Source organism: Xylocopa sonorina, chromosome 3 (assembly GCF_050948175.1).
Source record: "Xylocopa sonorina isolate GNS202 chromosome 3, iyXylSono1_principal, whole genome shotgun sequence".
Lineage (NCBI taxonomy): Eukaryota > Metazoa > Arthropoda > Insecta > Hymenoptera > Apidae > Xylocopa > Xylocopa sonorina.
In genome coordinates, this window is record NC_135195.1 from 2,512,803 (window position 1) to 2,527,140 (window position 14,338).

A 14,338-nucleotide genomic window follows, 5' to 3' on the forward strand; every position below is an offset into this window, starting at 1 on the left:
CGGCTCGTTTTAATGAAATTCAATAACGGTAATGGACTCGCGGCATTTCAACGACGTACCAAAGAAGTTCGCACTTTTTGCCGCGCCAGAGAGTACGTAGAACTCGCGGAACGAACCTGTTTTCCCAGTCTGTTTAATCCCTGTCAAAGGCTATTCAAAGGAGACATTTTCCCGACGGTGTAGCAGGTTTTAATCAGCGCGTCCACTTGTTGCGTATCTTCCCACCGTATCGTTCGCGCGGCGTTGCATCGTCGCGTATCAAAACTCGATACAAGGATGCGCAACGAGGATTTTCCGCTATTATAACAACCTGCTACCGACACGATCAAGTAAATACATATATACGTAACAGAACGTTCCAATAAACGCTATTTAAAAATAATAATTTATGTTACAATTTATCCGGCGAAGATTCGTTAAAAATGACAAATACCTTAATACCTTTGACAGATTTTTAATTGATTATTAAATATACTAGCATCGAAAATTCTTTTGGAAATATATTTAATCCATGTTGCACCAGAAAATGTAAACCACGAGTACTTGCAATTTCTTATTATTGATTTTATAATAAGCAAATAGGGGTAAAATGTTTGAGTTATAAGTGATTTTGGAGTTGCATAATGGAACGAAGGGACAATAATTAATTAAGAGAGATGGGAATTACCTCGGCCTCCCCTTGTTATTCAATTCCGACACAGTCTGCCCTGGACTCTCCTCCAGCTCCTGTATCTGGTGATGGCCCGTTTCGTGCCCGTGGCCGTGTTTACTGTCGACGGACGTCGGCGAAGTGTCTGCATCTACTTGCGGACTATGAAATTCATCGTTTAATCCTCTATTCGTGCGGAACAAATAAAAATAATAGAACACCTTTGTACTTAACAGCCAGCAATAAGGATAGGGGGGCGGGAACGTGAATAAAGTAAAGTGAAAGTTGTTACACGATACCTATTCGGAACAAAATCGACGCAAACATCAGTCATAAATCGCATCGAGGTGCTAAAATATACACTGTGCTCAAAAAGTTCCGGTCTACCGTTGCGCTTCACACTTTTCTCGAATTCGCAAATGAGACATGTCCGTGTCATTGTTTCCTGGTAGAAGTTAAGAAAAATTTATTTTCACAACATTAGCTCTGGAATTTATGATTCCATGACGCAATGAAGTATATACTTTGGAATATTAATATCATCGCTTTAAAAACTTACTATTTTCCATTAATTACCACTTATCATTACAATTCTAAGATTAACCTCGTGCACTCGATTAGCACTTCTCTTCAATAACACGTACAATTTATATATTAAGTAAAATATCGAACTCAATGTTCCTATTTTAGAATTAATTTAAAGGAACGGAAAGACCGTGGTCATTTATTGGTATTTGTTCATTTCGAAACAACGCTCTTGCTTTCATAAGATCTCCGCGAAAATATAGGTCGGAGTTATTAATAAATTGTATTGAAAATTGAGAGAGGGAGAGAGAGCGTAAGGGTTTAACAGGCACGCATCCACAAATTGCAATTACAATTTGATTGGTTATATAAGAGCAAAGGCTGTAGAGAAACTTTTGGAGGACGCTGTAGACGAGCATTCCGATCGCTCGACCCAAGACTTCGAAACTACCCTCGACTACATAAATTATTTTTTTACATTTCGAGCTGATTGCGGCGCACTCGCTACAAAAAAATAATCCGCCGCTCGTAAACACCACTGAAACGTCCACCAAACCGAAAATATGCACGCCGCACAGCACGAACGCCATTGTACGCGTACAAGCAACACGCGTCCGCGAAATAATTTCTGAGCACCGCGTTATTTCATTTCCTTGACAGGACACGTTTATCGCGTCGCGATGCTCAACACGCGGCGATAATAATAACTAATACCACTTTTAGATGATTTACATCAACACGTCCGTCCATCGACACGAGCGTTTATTTCGTCGATGGGATACTAATTTTTCTTTCGCGAGTTTAATGGAGACAGAAAACGCTGCCGAATCTTGTCAGTGAAAATCTACACAGAGTTGAACTTATTTTTATGAAAATTTATGGATCGCTAGATACAGCGTAATAATTTTCTAAAATAAAAAGAAGATTTTCTATATAATATCAATTATAGAAATATTAAGAAATTTATTAACACCAAAATTATTTCATCGTCAGTGCATCGATTAATTAAATCTACTCTACCATTTAACAGTATTTTCATAGGACAGTAACAATTTGGAATATAAAAACAGATTTAAAAACGATTCACTATAAAATAAATAAAAAGAACAGTCCAAGAGTCGAAAGCACAATAGCGCGAAGATAAAGACTTCATGAATGGGACGCGCGTTCGTCCCGTTTGAAAGATGCCCGCGTACGTGCCCGCGTGCAGCTCTCTCAGAAGCATTATGGGAGGCGATCTATTGGTCCAACAAAGAGGAGGTTTACGAGGGAAAGCGTGTTACATAAAGACAGAGCCGGCGTATCGTAGAACGGGACGGTTCGATTAGCATAATCGTAGGCTCACCTCAACGCATTCGTGTCACGACTCCGTTCCTCCTCCTCCTGCGGCTCCTGCTTGACCGCCATGTGGAGCAGAGATGGCAACGGGCACTTTATGTGTGACGAGTGATGCAGATGCTGCAGAGGGGCGCTGTCTGTGGGGCCGCCGTCTATACCAGTCGATTGTGCGCGAGGCACGACTTCCTCGGTCTGCATAGTGCCCCCTGGAAAACGGAATCGTCACCGGTTAGCTTCGAGTCCAGCGATCTACATCGATGGAAACTTTGACTTTTTCCATTTTTTTTTTCTTCATTCTGATACTCGAACGTTTTCATTTTTAAAGGTGATCATTTTACTGAATCAACAGCTTCCTTCTCAGCTGGACCATTGGTAGTCAATGGAGGTGGAAGCACTGTTTAAGTGAAATATGTGTGTACTAATTAAATGTTTTAATCAAATATTTTCCAAGAGGATTTAAAGTTTTCAGAGTTTTTCTTAGGACGGGTTAAGAACAAATTTGAAGTTATAGCATATACTATCTACTTTCTACTATTAAAGTTAGATAGAAACTATGAACTTCTGATGACAATAGCGCAGTGGTTAAATACAATATATTATTGTATCTGAAATCGATTCTGATGCTTTCTATCTTTTCAGATGAAAGGAGTATTCCCTTTTCATTGGAATTTATGCCATAATTTACATAAAATGAAGTAAACTTTAAATTATAGTTATTCCTTTCCTGGTACCAGTTTATATGTATGTTAATTATTCCTAGATAATTAAACACTCGTTTAATAGACTACCGACTCCTGATAGTTTTGTGAATTCGAGATATTTCCGCTCACAGTACCTTCATAACTAGTAAAATAAGTTATCTAAAGGTAATAAGCACAGCTGTACACCTGTTATTTTTCGAAATTTGCTGTAATCGTTGTCTAACAGTTGAATATCGAAGATATTTTGAATATCGTAGAAGCTCGCAGAAGACACGATTAAAATTACGTCAATCAACTATTGCAACAAGGCTATTTGTGGAGAGTACACTTTTAACATCTGCCAAGATTGCAAACGTCCATTTTTGTCATTTTTCTAAACTTCACTGAAAGAATATAATAATACTTCTTTTAAGCTACACTAGTTTATTTGAAATAAATAAAGGAAATATAAAAATATACATGCTCTTAATTCGTAGTCTATGAGTCGAATGATTTGTTTACAGAGTAACACAGATTTAAGTTTAATTATCTAAGATTCTTCGTTCGATTAAAATGAAGTCAATACACGTTCGTATTTTATTTCTGTGTTTCTCAATTAAGAGAGTAATATTTCTAAGAAATATCGAACGTAAAAACCGCAGTTCCATTAATTATCTCAATTGCGAAAGTGATAAAATTCACCTTCCTTTCAATGCGTCGTATACAATTTTCAACGCAATAATTTACAACAGCTTACACAGCCTTCCATTTTCAAATTAATAATCATGCTTCTCGTAAACACATTCATCTATCTGAACTATCATATTCGTTTTAATGCGCTACAAGAAGTATCTTTTAAAGTGTCTTGCAATATATGCAAAAAAACCTGCGTTGAAAATATTCAGCTCAACAAAAAGCTCCAAAAAAAAAACATTGTAATTATATATCGCAGAAATTTCTTATATAAAACTAAATTAATATAGAATCACGGAGACACGAGTCTCGACAAAAATTTCGCTACATCCTCTCAAATCAAAGAACAACAGTCTACCCAGACAATTAAAAAAAAAATAGTAGCAATGAAAATTGGAAATTCGAAAAAAACGATCGTGGATCTCTGGGGCGCGATTCGAAAGCGGACCCTCCGCTCCATTGAATCGGCGCTAAATCGTATGTATATAGGTCCGAACGAGAGGTTACGCGTGGGCATCCGGCCGCGTCGAGGTTTCGCGCTCGCAACGTACGACGGTTACGGAATATTCATAACCGTCTGGTTAATGAAACATTGTCCGATTGACCGTAAACGATCGTCCGAGGCGTGAGAAATGGCGGGAGCCGAACAAACGGCCGGTGGATCGCCGATGGGGTGTTGCGACATCGGACGGGGTGCGGCGTGGGCACGCCGTCGAACGGACGCCTTCGAGAACGCGTAAAAGGGAAACGCGAACCGTATTACGCTCTAGCTACGGCTTAAGGAATGCTTTTCAGCTCGCCTATGCGCACCTGTCGCGTATAATTCCTCCTCGATGCTCCTTTAAGCTCATCGAAACGTCGATCCGCCGCGTATAAATATAGGACCCGGACCAGCCGAGTTCTTCGCGCGTAATAATAAACGCCGGTGTTTCGTGTGTCGTCGGGTGCCCCGCGCCATGGTACCCATCGAACGTGGGTGTATCGCTGGAAAATCGCACCTGAGATCTCATTCGGAGATGTGACACGTTTGGCAGCGAGGCACGCGTTCAATCTTTTATTTCTATTAATTAACGTTAGTTAATTGCGTTCTTAGTGCGAAGTGAGCGTGTGGAATTGCTATTGATGTCTATAATTGTGTGAAGTATCATTTAAAAAGAGTAAAAAAGAACAGGGAGAAATATGGCATTACTAAAAGTGTAATTTAAGTAATGTTGAATTGTCTGTTTGTGCCATCGCGAGGATTCAATTTTGAATGTCCGCTAGCGGGACACTTGTTGTCTATTTTCATGAGAGTAGCATATACTCCTAAATCCTTCAAACTGTTTTTAGATCATTCCGTACTTCAACGGAAACCTGATACGGGTAATAAGTTTCAAACTTGCGAATCGAAAACTGTACGGCTTACACGTGTTACTAATTAATTGTAATAACCCGTTATGTCGTAACTTCGTGTTATGAGAAAAATTCCATTCACTTTCGCAATTCTTTCAAACTAGACGAGTTTCTAATCCGTTCATGAAATAATCTGTAATTAATTTTTTTAAAATTTGTTTCAAATATGTATAAATATGTAGGTGGAAGCAATTATTAATATTTCTGTTTGTGTTGTGCATCCCCTGGTACACTCAAAACTATAAATTAAATTTCGAGTCTTATTTAAATATCGTTTGAAATGTATCCAAGATTTATATATGTATGCCTTCACAGTGCAGTCGACGCATTCCTGACTAATCGAGGTAATAATGCAATATATTACTACCACACATTCGCACGAATGATTCATTAATTTTACGTATGTCGTTGGAGTATTTAAAATATTTTAAATGAACTTGCTCTATGTGACATATTATGACAACATCTCCCTTTCAATTTTTTTTTATGCATTGCTCTATACAATTATTACGATATTTGTTATATTAATATAGTTTTATCGCACTCTAACCCATTTATTATTATAGAATAACAATATTAATAACGGAGTTATCGATTAAGCAACGTTTAATTGAGAATATCAGAGACGAGTAGCGATAGTAGTAAGCGAAAAGTAACAGATACGACGGGATTATTCAAGCAAAGGCGAAGCGATTTGGCCGAGCAATGGGCGACGCGACGAAACGATATCGAAGAAAGACATAACCCATTGGACGAGAGAGCGGAAACAAGAAGTAGAAGAAGAAAAAAAAGGGGGAGACACGAGAACATGTGGAAGTGGTGAGATGAAGAAGCGTATTGTACATACTGAGTTTGCAGCACACCGTCGGATAAAAATATTCCCGCTCGAAAATAGAAACGGACACACGTACGGGCCCACCCAACACCCGCAATTCCTGGCCCGTACTTGGCCTTAGTCGATCGGGTTTCACGCCTTTACACCAGCCAGTTTTTCCACGTCTCGCTTAAGACGGAATTACACGGTTCGCTCAACGATCGAACAACGGTGCTCGATTCAACGAAATTCAAAACGATGTGAATAAAGCGAGTCGAAATTTAATCGTTCATTTCGATGGAATTGTAAATTATGGTTCGGTTATTCGCTCGCGTCCATTTTTCTTTCGATTACTGTTCGTAATTTACCCTCGATTAATAACTAGATCGAAAGCAATGTAAATGCGTAAGGTCTAAATTGAAATTTGATTGACCATTTCGATGGAATCCTGAATTATGGTTCACTTTCTCGCTTTCGTCCATTTTGCTTTTGATTTTTTATTTCTAATTATTCTTAATTAATAACTAGATCGAAAGCGTTGTGAATAAAGTGAATTAAAATTCCATTTAATGATAATTAATAACGTGCGCTCCTAATTTCATTTCTGGTTACTTCGTGTTCAATTATTTTCAAATTTGTCACATTATACAACGAACTTGAAACGAACCGTGTAATTTTGTTTTTAATCGTTTTCCTGATTGTTGACAGAGAATGTTATTTGAACTGTGAAGGTAAAATTGATTATAAAATCGATGTAGACAATGGTAACGATCGAAGTAAATATAATTAAAAGTTTTAGTAAAGGTTTAATTAATTATTAGAGAATATGTGGTAAAGTGTAAATAATAATAGTTTCACATATTCTATGTGCATATATTGATTTCACCTCAAGTTAAATTAAACTCAAATGTTAAGTGTAGCATAAAATGGTAATTGTCAAACCTCTTCTCTTCAAATACTGTGTATCATGATTTAAGAAGCAGAGGGACGTTAGAACAGCAATCAAACAAATACCAAAGACATTCTAAAAATAACATAATTTATTATTTTCAGCGATTGATCGATACACGGTCCAAAAACATGTTTTTACCGAACTGCTTACACCAGCAGTAAGTTCGATGACATATTTTATGCTACCACAACAGAAATAGATACGACAATATTTTTGTTCTTTTCTGATAACGAATGCAGTCAACAATCACACGGATTAAGTTGCTCTTATCAAATTGTAAAGTATTTATCAATTCTGTGGACGACAGAAACTCGTTGGCTCTAATTATATCTCGATCCGTTTTATGGCCGTTTTATGGATATATTAATCCATTCGCTGCCAGTATAATGCTTTGTGATTGCATTAGTATTATCATTTCTGTTTCATATTTTCGTATCTATGCGCATTTCGTTATTTTTATACTTTTTTGCCTTCTAATGAAAGATAATAACAAATGAATTCATGCTGGCAATCGGTAAGACCCTGCTACCTACGAGTATACTCATAGTTGGCAATGATTGGACTAAGTAAAATGAATAAACAAAAAGAGAATCACGTACATATCCGAGTAAATAAGAGAAATAAACTCATACAAGTTTGCTTTCCCAATAAACAATCTTTCCTTTTCAATTATACAGAACTACTGTTAAAAAATTGATCAATTCCAATGAAATGTTACAAATATACTCAACATTTATTTACTGAAGTTACAATTACATCTCAACACTTATTTTCATTTCTAAAAGAAAAATAATTATATATACAAGAATTAAAACATCCCCCATCAACCAAAGACGCCATCTTTGCTCCTCATGCTCGACTTAAAGTATACCAAACGGTGACGTTTAAAGATCTTGTACTAAAACTTGCATTAAAATATGAAAGATCAACTAAAACAGCGAAAGATACGATTCGAAAGACGCTACCTAATCAGCCTGAAGACGATGCTCGATGGGGAAGCATAAACCTCGCGCGTACAGTTCGAAGCGCAGTTCCGCGTGAAATCTCAGCGCGGCACGTGCGACAAAAGTTCTAATAACCCCAGGACACGTGTCATTTAAAATTAAACGGTAGACAGGCACGCGAGCTAGATTAATCGAAGCGATTTCTCTCGCCCTCGGCCCAACGGCGAACGACGCGTCGCGTTGCAGCGGGCAACGAACACGGGAAGGAACGCGTGGAAAAACGGGATCCCGTCGACGTGTCGCGTGGGTACCCGCGAAATCGAGCCCTGAACTCGGGTTCGGATCGGTTCCCCGCGGGACAGGCCAAAAACGGGAGCAATACAGCTTACCGACCGGCCGGCTTGTCCGTGTGACGGTGTATTAATAACGGCGTGTGCGGGAGGTGGCCCGATTCATTGAAGACCAGTTATAGAATGATGCAGGCGGCCGCGTAACTACAATTTATTTTTTGGCTATTTTTAGCGGTTGGCGTAGCGCCACTATTTTCGGTTCTCTCAAATTTCTCACTCCATATTTGGGATTATGGATGACGGGGACCGCGGCGCGGTGTATCTTTACGACTACGCCCGTTCAGACGCTCTCGTTTGCCCGTTTCCGATCTACGTCCGCGTCCCCGTTGCCCTTCCACCCGCCGCAAACCCGAATTCGTTCGTTTCAGGTAAGCACCCTTCGTTGCGGCGCGTGCGGGGTGCCTGTCTCAAGGTGTATCGACGAGCGATAGTTAGAAAAACTATGACGCGAAAAGAACGCGGTGCCACTTTCCGTTTCGACCTCGACGATGAACCCAGATAATCTTCTCAATAGAGCAACGGATAGGAGTGCTCGTAGCGAGAGACAAGCGATTCGATTAACACGATTATCGGGTGGAAACGCGTCAGAGGTGAGCACGGATTCCATGCTGTTTGCAAGCACGAGCATGGGACGCGCGTCGCGTGCGCGCAATTGCGGGCAACAAGTGGACGTCGATTCGAGGCGAATGCTAGCACGCGGCCGAGCATGTGTTCGGTCTTAACTGGCAGAAGCGCAAGTAGGTTAAAAACGGTAAGTCAGCTGTGCAACGATCAGAAATATGTCAAGGTGACACGATAGGTGACACGGCGACGAGGGAGTAGCTCGACGAGATCGAAAACGATCGACGTCGATCGGTTACCACGACGCGAACGCAACGGCGGTGTTCGTCCAGGAGGAAGCGAGGCGGTAGAAATAGCAGGTCTTCGAATTGGAATTGCGAAGCGTGCGACGGGGTGCACGAAGGTCAGAAACGGGGAACTCTTTCGGACCGTGATCCACTGGCCCGATTCTACACCTCGGTCACCCCAACGGTTACGAGCACACGCGGGGTTCGCACACCGTGTTTGCTGGCTGCTCGGCCCCGAATTACCTGTGACGGGAAACTTGCTTTCTGGCAACATGAACAGGCGCTGTTGAACGATCCTTCCTTGCGATAAATCCTGCTCGATCAGCCGCGAGCATCCGACGTTCCTCTTCCGTGCCGCGATTCCTACTGGCGATCCCTGTCCCGCGAGTCTTCGCGACGGGGTTGTCACTCGCGCCACGTTCTCTCTCGGAGTACTGGTGAGAATCGACGCGCAGGTAGGAACGAGCGCGGCACGCGTAACGAGACCGCGGTGCGATGAACTTGGACCACGAGATCCTCGGACACTTGTTGGTCCCGAGCACGCCTGGTGTCGCGCCCTGGTACGCGAGTTAGACGCGTCGAGCGAACAGGGTAGACTGGAAAAGCGGGGAAAAGCTCCCGGGAGGATCGTCGGTGGACTGGGTGCAGAATGGAAACGGTGGTCGAAGGAAGGAAGGTGAGAAGGCGGACAGAGGACACGTGTCTGGGATGGGTTATCCGCGGACGAGCACGGGACCGCGGCGATACGGCGAGGGGGGAGATGGAAGGGAAGAAGAAGAAGAAGAAGAAGAAGAAGCAGCAGTAGAAGAAGAAGAAGAAGAAGAAGAAGAAGCAGCAGCAGAAGAAGAAGAAGCAGAAACAGAAGAGGAGGATGAAGTAGGGGAAGAGGGAGAAAGAGGAAGCGCGGCGGAGAGGGGCGGTAGATAGAGGGGGAGGGAGAGTCGAAAAAGGAAGAGAAAGAGAGGGATAGAGCGAAGCAGTCCGTTTTGAGGCAGTTTTGGCACTGTTACCAGCACGGACGGCCAAGCACCAACCCCGAGCAGCGCCTCCACCTCCGCCTGACAAGGGATAGAGGGAAAGAGAGGGAGGCAGAGGGAGGCAGAGGGAGGTAGAGGTGCAGAGGAACGGCGGCGGTGGTAAAGAAGAAGAAGAAGAGAGCGAGAGCGTCGGCGAGGGCGTATATTCTTGATTTGGGCGGATGGAAATCTGAGATTGCTCCATATCGGGCTGTGCGCCGTGACCACGGAGGTGCTCTGTAATAGCAGACGTCTGAACCTTCTCTTCGCTCTCTCGCTCCGTCTCCTTTCCGCAACCTCTTTCGCCTTCGATCTTCCTTTCATCGCGTGCCTGGTTTGCTTCTTCTCCTTCCTGCTACCTTTCCATCCCGCTTTCTCTCCGTTCGATCGTGTTTGCGTATCGCTGGTTAACGTTTCTTCCTTGATCGGAGGTTCGCCTTAACCGTTCCTCTTTCGAGCTTTAATCGGTCCGTTTTTGGCTCTGCCTTGGCTCTTTCCGTTCAGACCTTTCGACTAATTGCTTTTTCCAGGAAAATTCCATGTTTTTACATAAACGTTAATAATAGCAATTCGTTCTTTCGTGCTGAACCAGAGTTATTCCGCTAACCTAGTTGCAAAGTTATTCGAATAGCACGTGTCATGCTTTCTGCATCTTAAATTCTAAAATTGTTCTCCTCGCTCGAAACAACTCTACTAATTTCTTCATTAATCATTCGTAATTGGTCTATATATTATCCTCCATCAGAATTTTTAACTTGTTACCGCTCGAAATTTCAAGTCCATATTTATCACACTCTCATTAACCGATCACCGATACCCGTACACTTCACCAATTACTATTTCCGTTTCCTTTTCCCATCCCGCCACGCCGCGCTCCTTTTTCCTCGTCATGGGTGTGGTCCCAAATCGGTATTTTAGCCCCAGACACCCTTTCCCTCCTTTTTTTCCCCACTTCCTTCCTCTTCGCTCGCGATTTAACGTACTCCGTTCTCTTTTGTCCCTCCCTCGCCTCTGTCTCTCCCTCTCTGTACCCCTCTCCCTCTCCTCTCACTCTCTCGCTCTCTCTCTCTCTCTCTCTCTCTCTCTCTCTCTCTCTCTCGCACGTTCGATTCGCGAACGCGTATGATGCAAACACCAGGGTATATTTAACCCCGTGAACCACCAGGGAGGAATCGAGCCGCGTGCAAGCGGCGCTCCTCTTTTTCGGGTTCCCTCCTTTCCCGCCCGGTGTTTCGTCCCGGCGCTCTTTTTTGCCGCGTTCCGCGACGAGTCCTCGCGTGACTCGCTGATACGAGGCGCGCGACGTTTCGAAACCCTTCGCGCGAGTGATTAACGGGCCCGATCGGGACGATCGTCGAGGCCACCGCCTCTGGATCGCTTAAAACCGAATGTCAACCGCGTGTCCGTCGACGAGGTGGATAAGGCTGTTGCCCGACTCAACGGCTGATGGAAGAGTTCCTTGTCGCGAGATATGGTAATGCGACAATGGTTTTTATGGCGGTGACCGTAAACTGAGAGGAATTCGATTACGGGACGCGAGACGTTGCGCGTCCGCCGCGTATTTTCTGCCTACACGTGCTTCTATTCGTAATCTGTAATCAGATTTTTTTTATTCCCTCGTAAGTATGTATCACGGCTATTAAAACCGCTGGCACATAACCATATTTTCCAATAAAGAACTCTTTTATCGGGTTAACTACATACCATATTCGTAGAGTCGAGTTTTCAGAGACGCGTAAAGGTAGGTACCATTAAATGGAAGGACATTTAACGTACTTGAACCTGATCAATCAGTATGCAAATGGAGAAGTAACTAGAGTCGTGCATTTGTAACCATTGTATCCGCGACAATTAAGAATATTTATTTTTTTAGAATAAAAAAAAAAGAGGAAATGAAAATATAAGTCAAATATAAAGATCTTACATTTTACTGTAAGTTTACTATGCTATTTTAGCATAAATAAAATAATTGGCATAAATAAATAAAATAAATTTTGTGCGAAATACATTCTCAAATGTTAATCTATATTTTCGACTTTTTTCTTTACATATAAAATAAGCTCGTATTAATTATATTCGAAACGATTATAAAACGAAACTTCCCCAGGTAGCACGCCTGTGTCGAGGCGCGGAAAAAGTAGTAATTGAAACGGTAATAAAAAAAGGTGAATGTAGAAGCAGCGAGGAACCTGCTCGTGCCCCTTATGCGCAGAGAAGTTAATCTACAAATAGCAGTGAACATTGTAACACTTTGTTGGCTTGAGCAGAAAATTACGTCGTCGCGGGCGCTGTGCAACAACCGGACAAATGAGAGCAAAAAATCGACCATCTTGAGTGGTGCCAACAGATCAGCCACTCCGAGCGGCCGGGGCGCGCCGTTTTGCCTATGTGGGGCCTGCCTATGTGGCTGTTTACGAAATGAACAGGAATCGAAAATAGTAGCTCCCAAAACTCTGAGTAGATCTGGAAACCTTATACCATTACCGCCTATAAAACCGAAATAACGCGGTATAAAAATAATATATCACTCGCCCCGGTGGAGATTGTCGTATACCGTCGTTTCACCACGCGATTTCTTCCCATCGGACGGTGTTCGATGTATTTTCGAAAACAGCCTCGGGCATATTTTGTTTAAAAATACTTTTAACGCGGAACGTTCGCGCGCGACAGAAACGGATGCGACGAAATAAGGAAATAATATCATCGGCAAACAATCACAGAGATCGATAATAATACTAGATTCAGAGAATATTGAATCTAAAAAAAAAATAAATTGATGGAAATAACTTTTTGCCAGAGCTTTCTTTACAACATTGGACTTTTCTGCATGTGAAAATAGATATCACGTTTAGTTACCTACTGTAATAACAGGTCGATTAACAGGAAACGTTGCAAGATCGAGTACGTTTCGAGGAACCTCCTAAGTTAGAAACAAATTCGATTATGCAACAATGGTACCGTTTCAGCGACCAAGTGGAAACCAGCTCCCGTCTACAATAACAGATAATCTAACAATAGATTATTCAAGAAGCAGTGCATTTTTAAACAATTCGTAAGCCAAGAACGGGTCCGTATAAACAACAGTGAAACGGTTCTTAGTGCTCGGAAAAGCCGCAGCTTGTTCAAAACAGCCTGCAAACTAACAATAAGAATTTCAGCCATCTTGAAACTTTCGAACAGACTGCGATGGAGTCACAGAATCCCTTTGGTAACTTTAAGGGTTGCAGTTCTGAGAGTCGTTTTTTTTATTATTTTTTTATGTTATTCCTGTATTGAAAAAGTATCTGAAAATTGTTGACGAGACTTGTATAAAATATTCTAGTAATAGGTACGTTCGAATCTTTTACGCCTATCTGCGTTCGAATTCCAGCTTTGAAATAATCGAGAGCAACACTAACAAACCATCTCGCGATATTCCTCATTAACTCCGCTGCCAGCATTGAAACCGTCCACTCGCCCGCGGCAAAAAAAGCACGGAAAAAAGGGTAACCGAGCAGGCACCGCCATGTGCTCGCAATTTTTCCCGCGAATGCCACGATCATTAACAGCTGCGCGTAAGAATTCGATACGACGACGTTATTTAACGCGCGATCATTTTCCACGAGAAAATCTCACCAAGAAGTAGAGCGCGCGTTATCAAACGGTGGAAACTAAAAAATGAGAGAGAAAACGCTGCGCAATTGCGACTAATCATGGTAATCGCGAACCGATCGAATCGAAACGCTGGTCCAATGCTGGTCTCTTTATCAGCAGCGAGCTGCTCCATATTTCACGAGACTCGTTCGCGGGACCAATATCGACGACGGAAATGGACATTTCGCGATCGCGCGGTTCAAGAGGTACGTAACCGCGCTATCTGATGGGTTAATGAGCCTCGAACGGTCCGACGATGTTCGAGGACTCGGTTTTCCCACAGCTTGGCCTCTGTTCGCCGGCGAACGTCCATCCGCTAATGCACCCGATTCATTACGCGGCTCGCTATCGCGTGCCCGCTAACAGACGTTTTAAACAGAAATTTGTAGCTAGTTCGCGGCCATTCCAGGCTATTGGCACGGTTCCCGCCTGACCTCGTAAATAAAAAACTTCTTTTCAAATCGCTGCTAATGAAATTAGCGACGTTCCAAAGTGTATTCGATC

General features: G+C 42.3%; 2 protein-coding genes across 3 annotated transcripts in view; both read right to left on the minus strand.

The window, feature by feature from the left end:
- Positions 1 to 14,338, minus strand: part of LOC143422490 (regulator of microtubule dynamics protein 1) — a 297,728-nt gene that overhangs the window by 234,851 nt on the left and 48,539 nt on the right. The window lies entirely within an intron of this gene.
- The window catches only part of LOC143433634 (uncharacterized), a 49,669-nt gene that overhangs the window by 3,098 nt on the left and 32,233 nt on the right, over positions 1 to 14,338 (minus strand). The window contains exons 1-3 of one of the 2 annotated variants that reach the window (XM_076911073.1): positions 9,429 to 9,572; positions 2,520 to 2,718; positions 668 to 811 (exon numbers count right to left, since the gene is read on the minus strand). In XM_076911073.1, the coding sequence (XP_076767188.1) occupies positions 668 to 811; positions 2,520 to 2,718; positions 9,429 to 9,459 (374 nt within the window). In that variant the 5' untranslated portion in view covers positions 9,460 to 9,572. Of the gene's footprint in view, positions 1 to 667; positions 812 to 2,519; positions 2,719 to 9,428; positions 9,573 to 14,338 lie in introns of those variants that run through there. The other variant, XM_076911075.1, reaches the window with a different exon arrangement.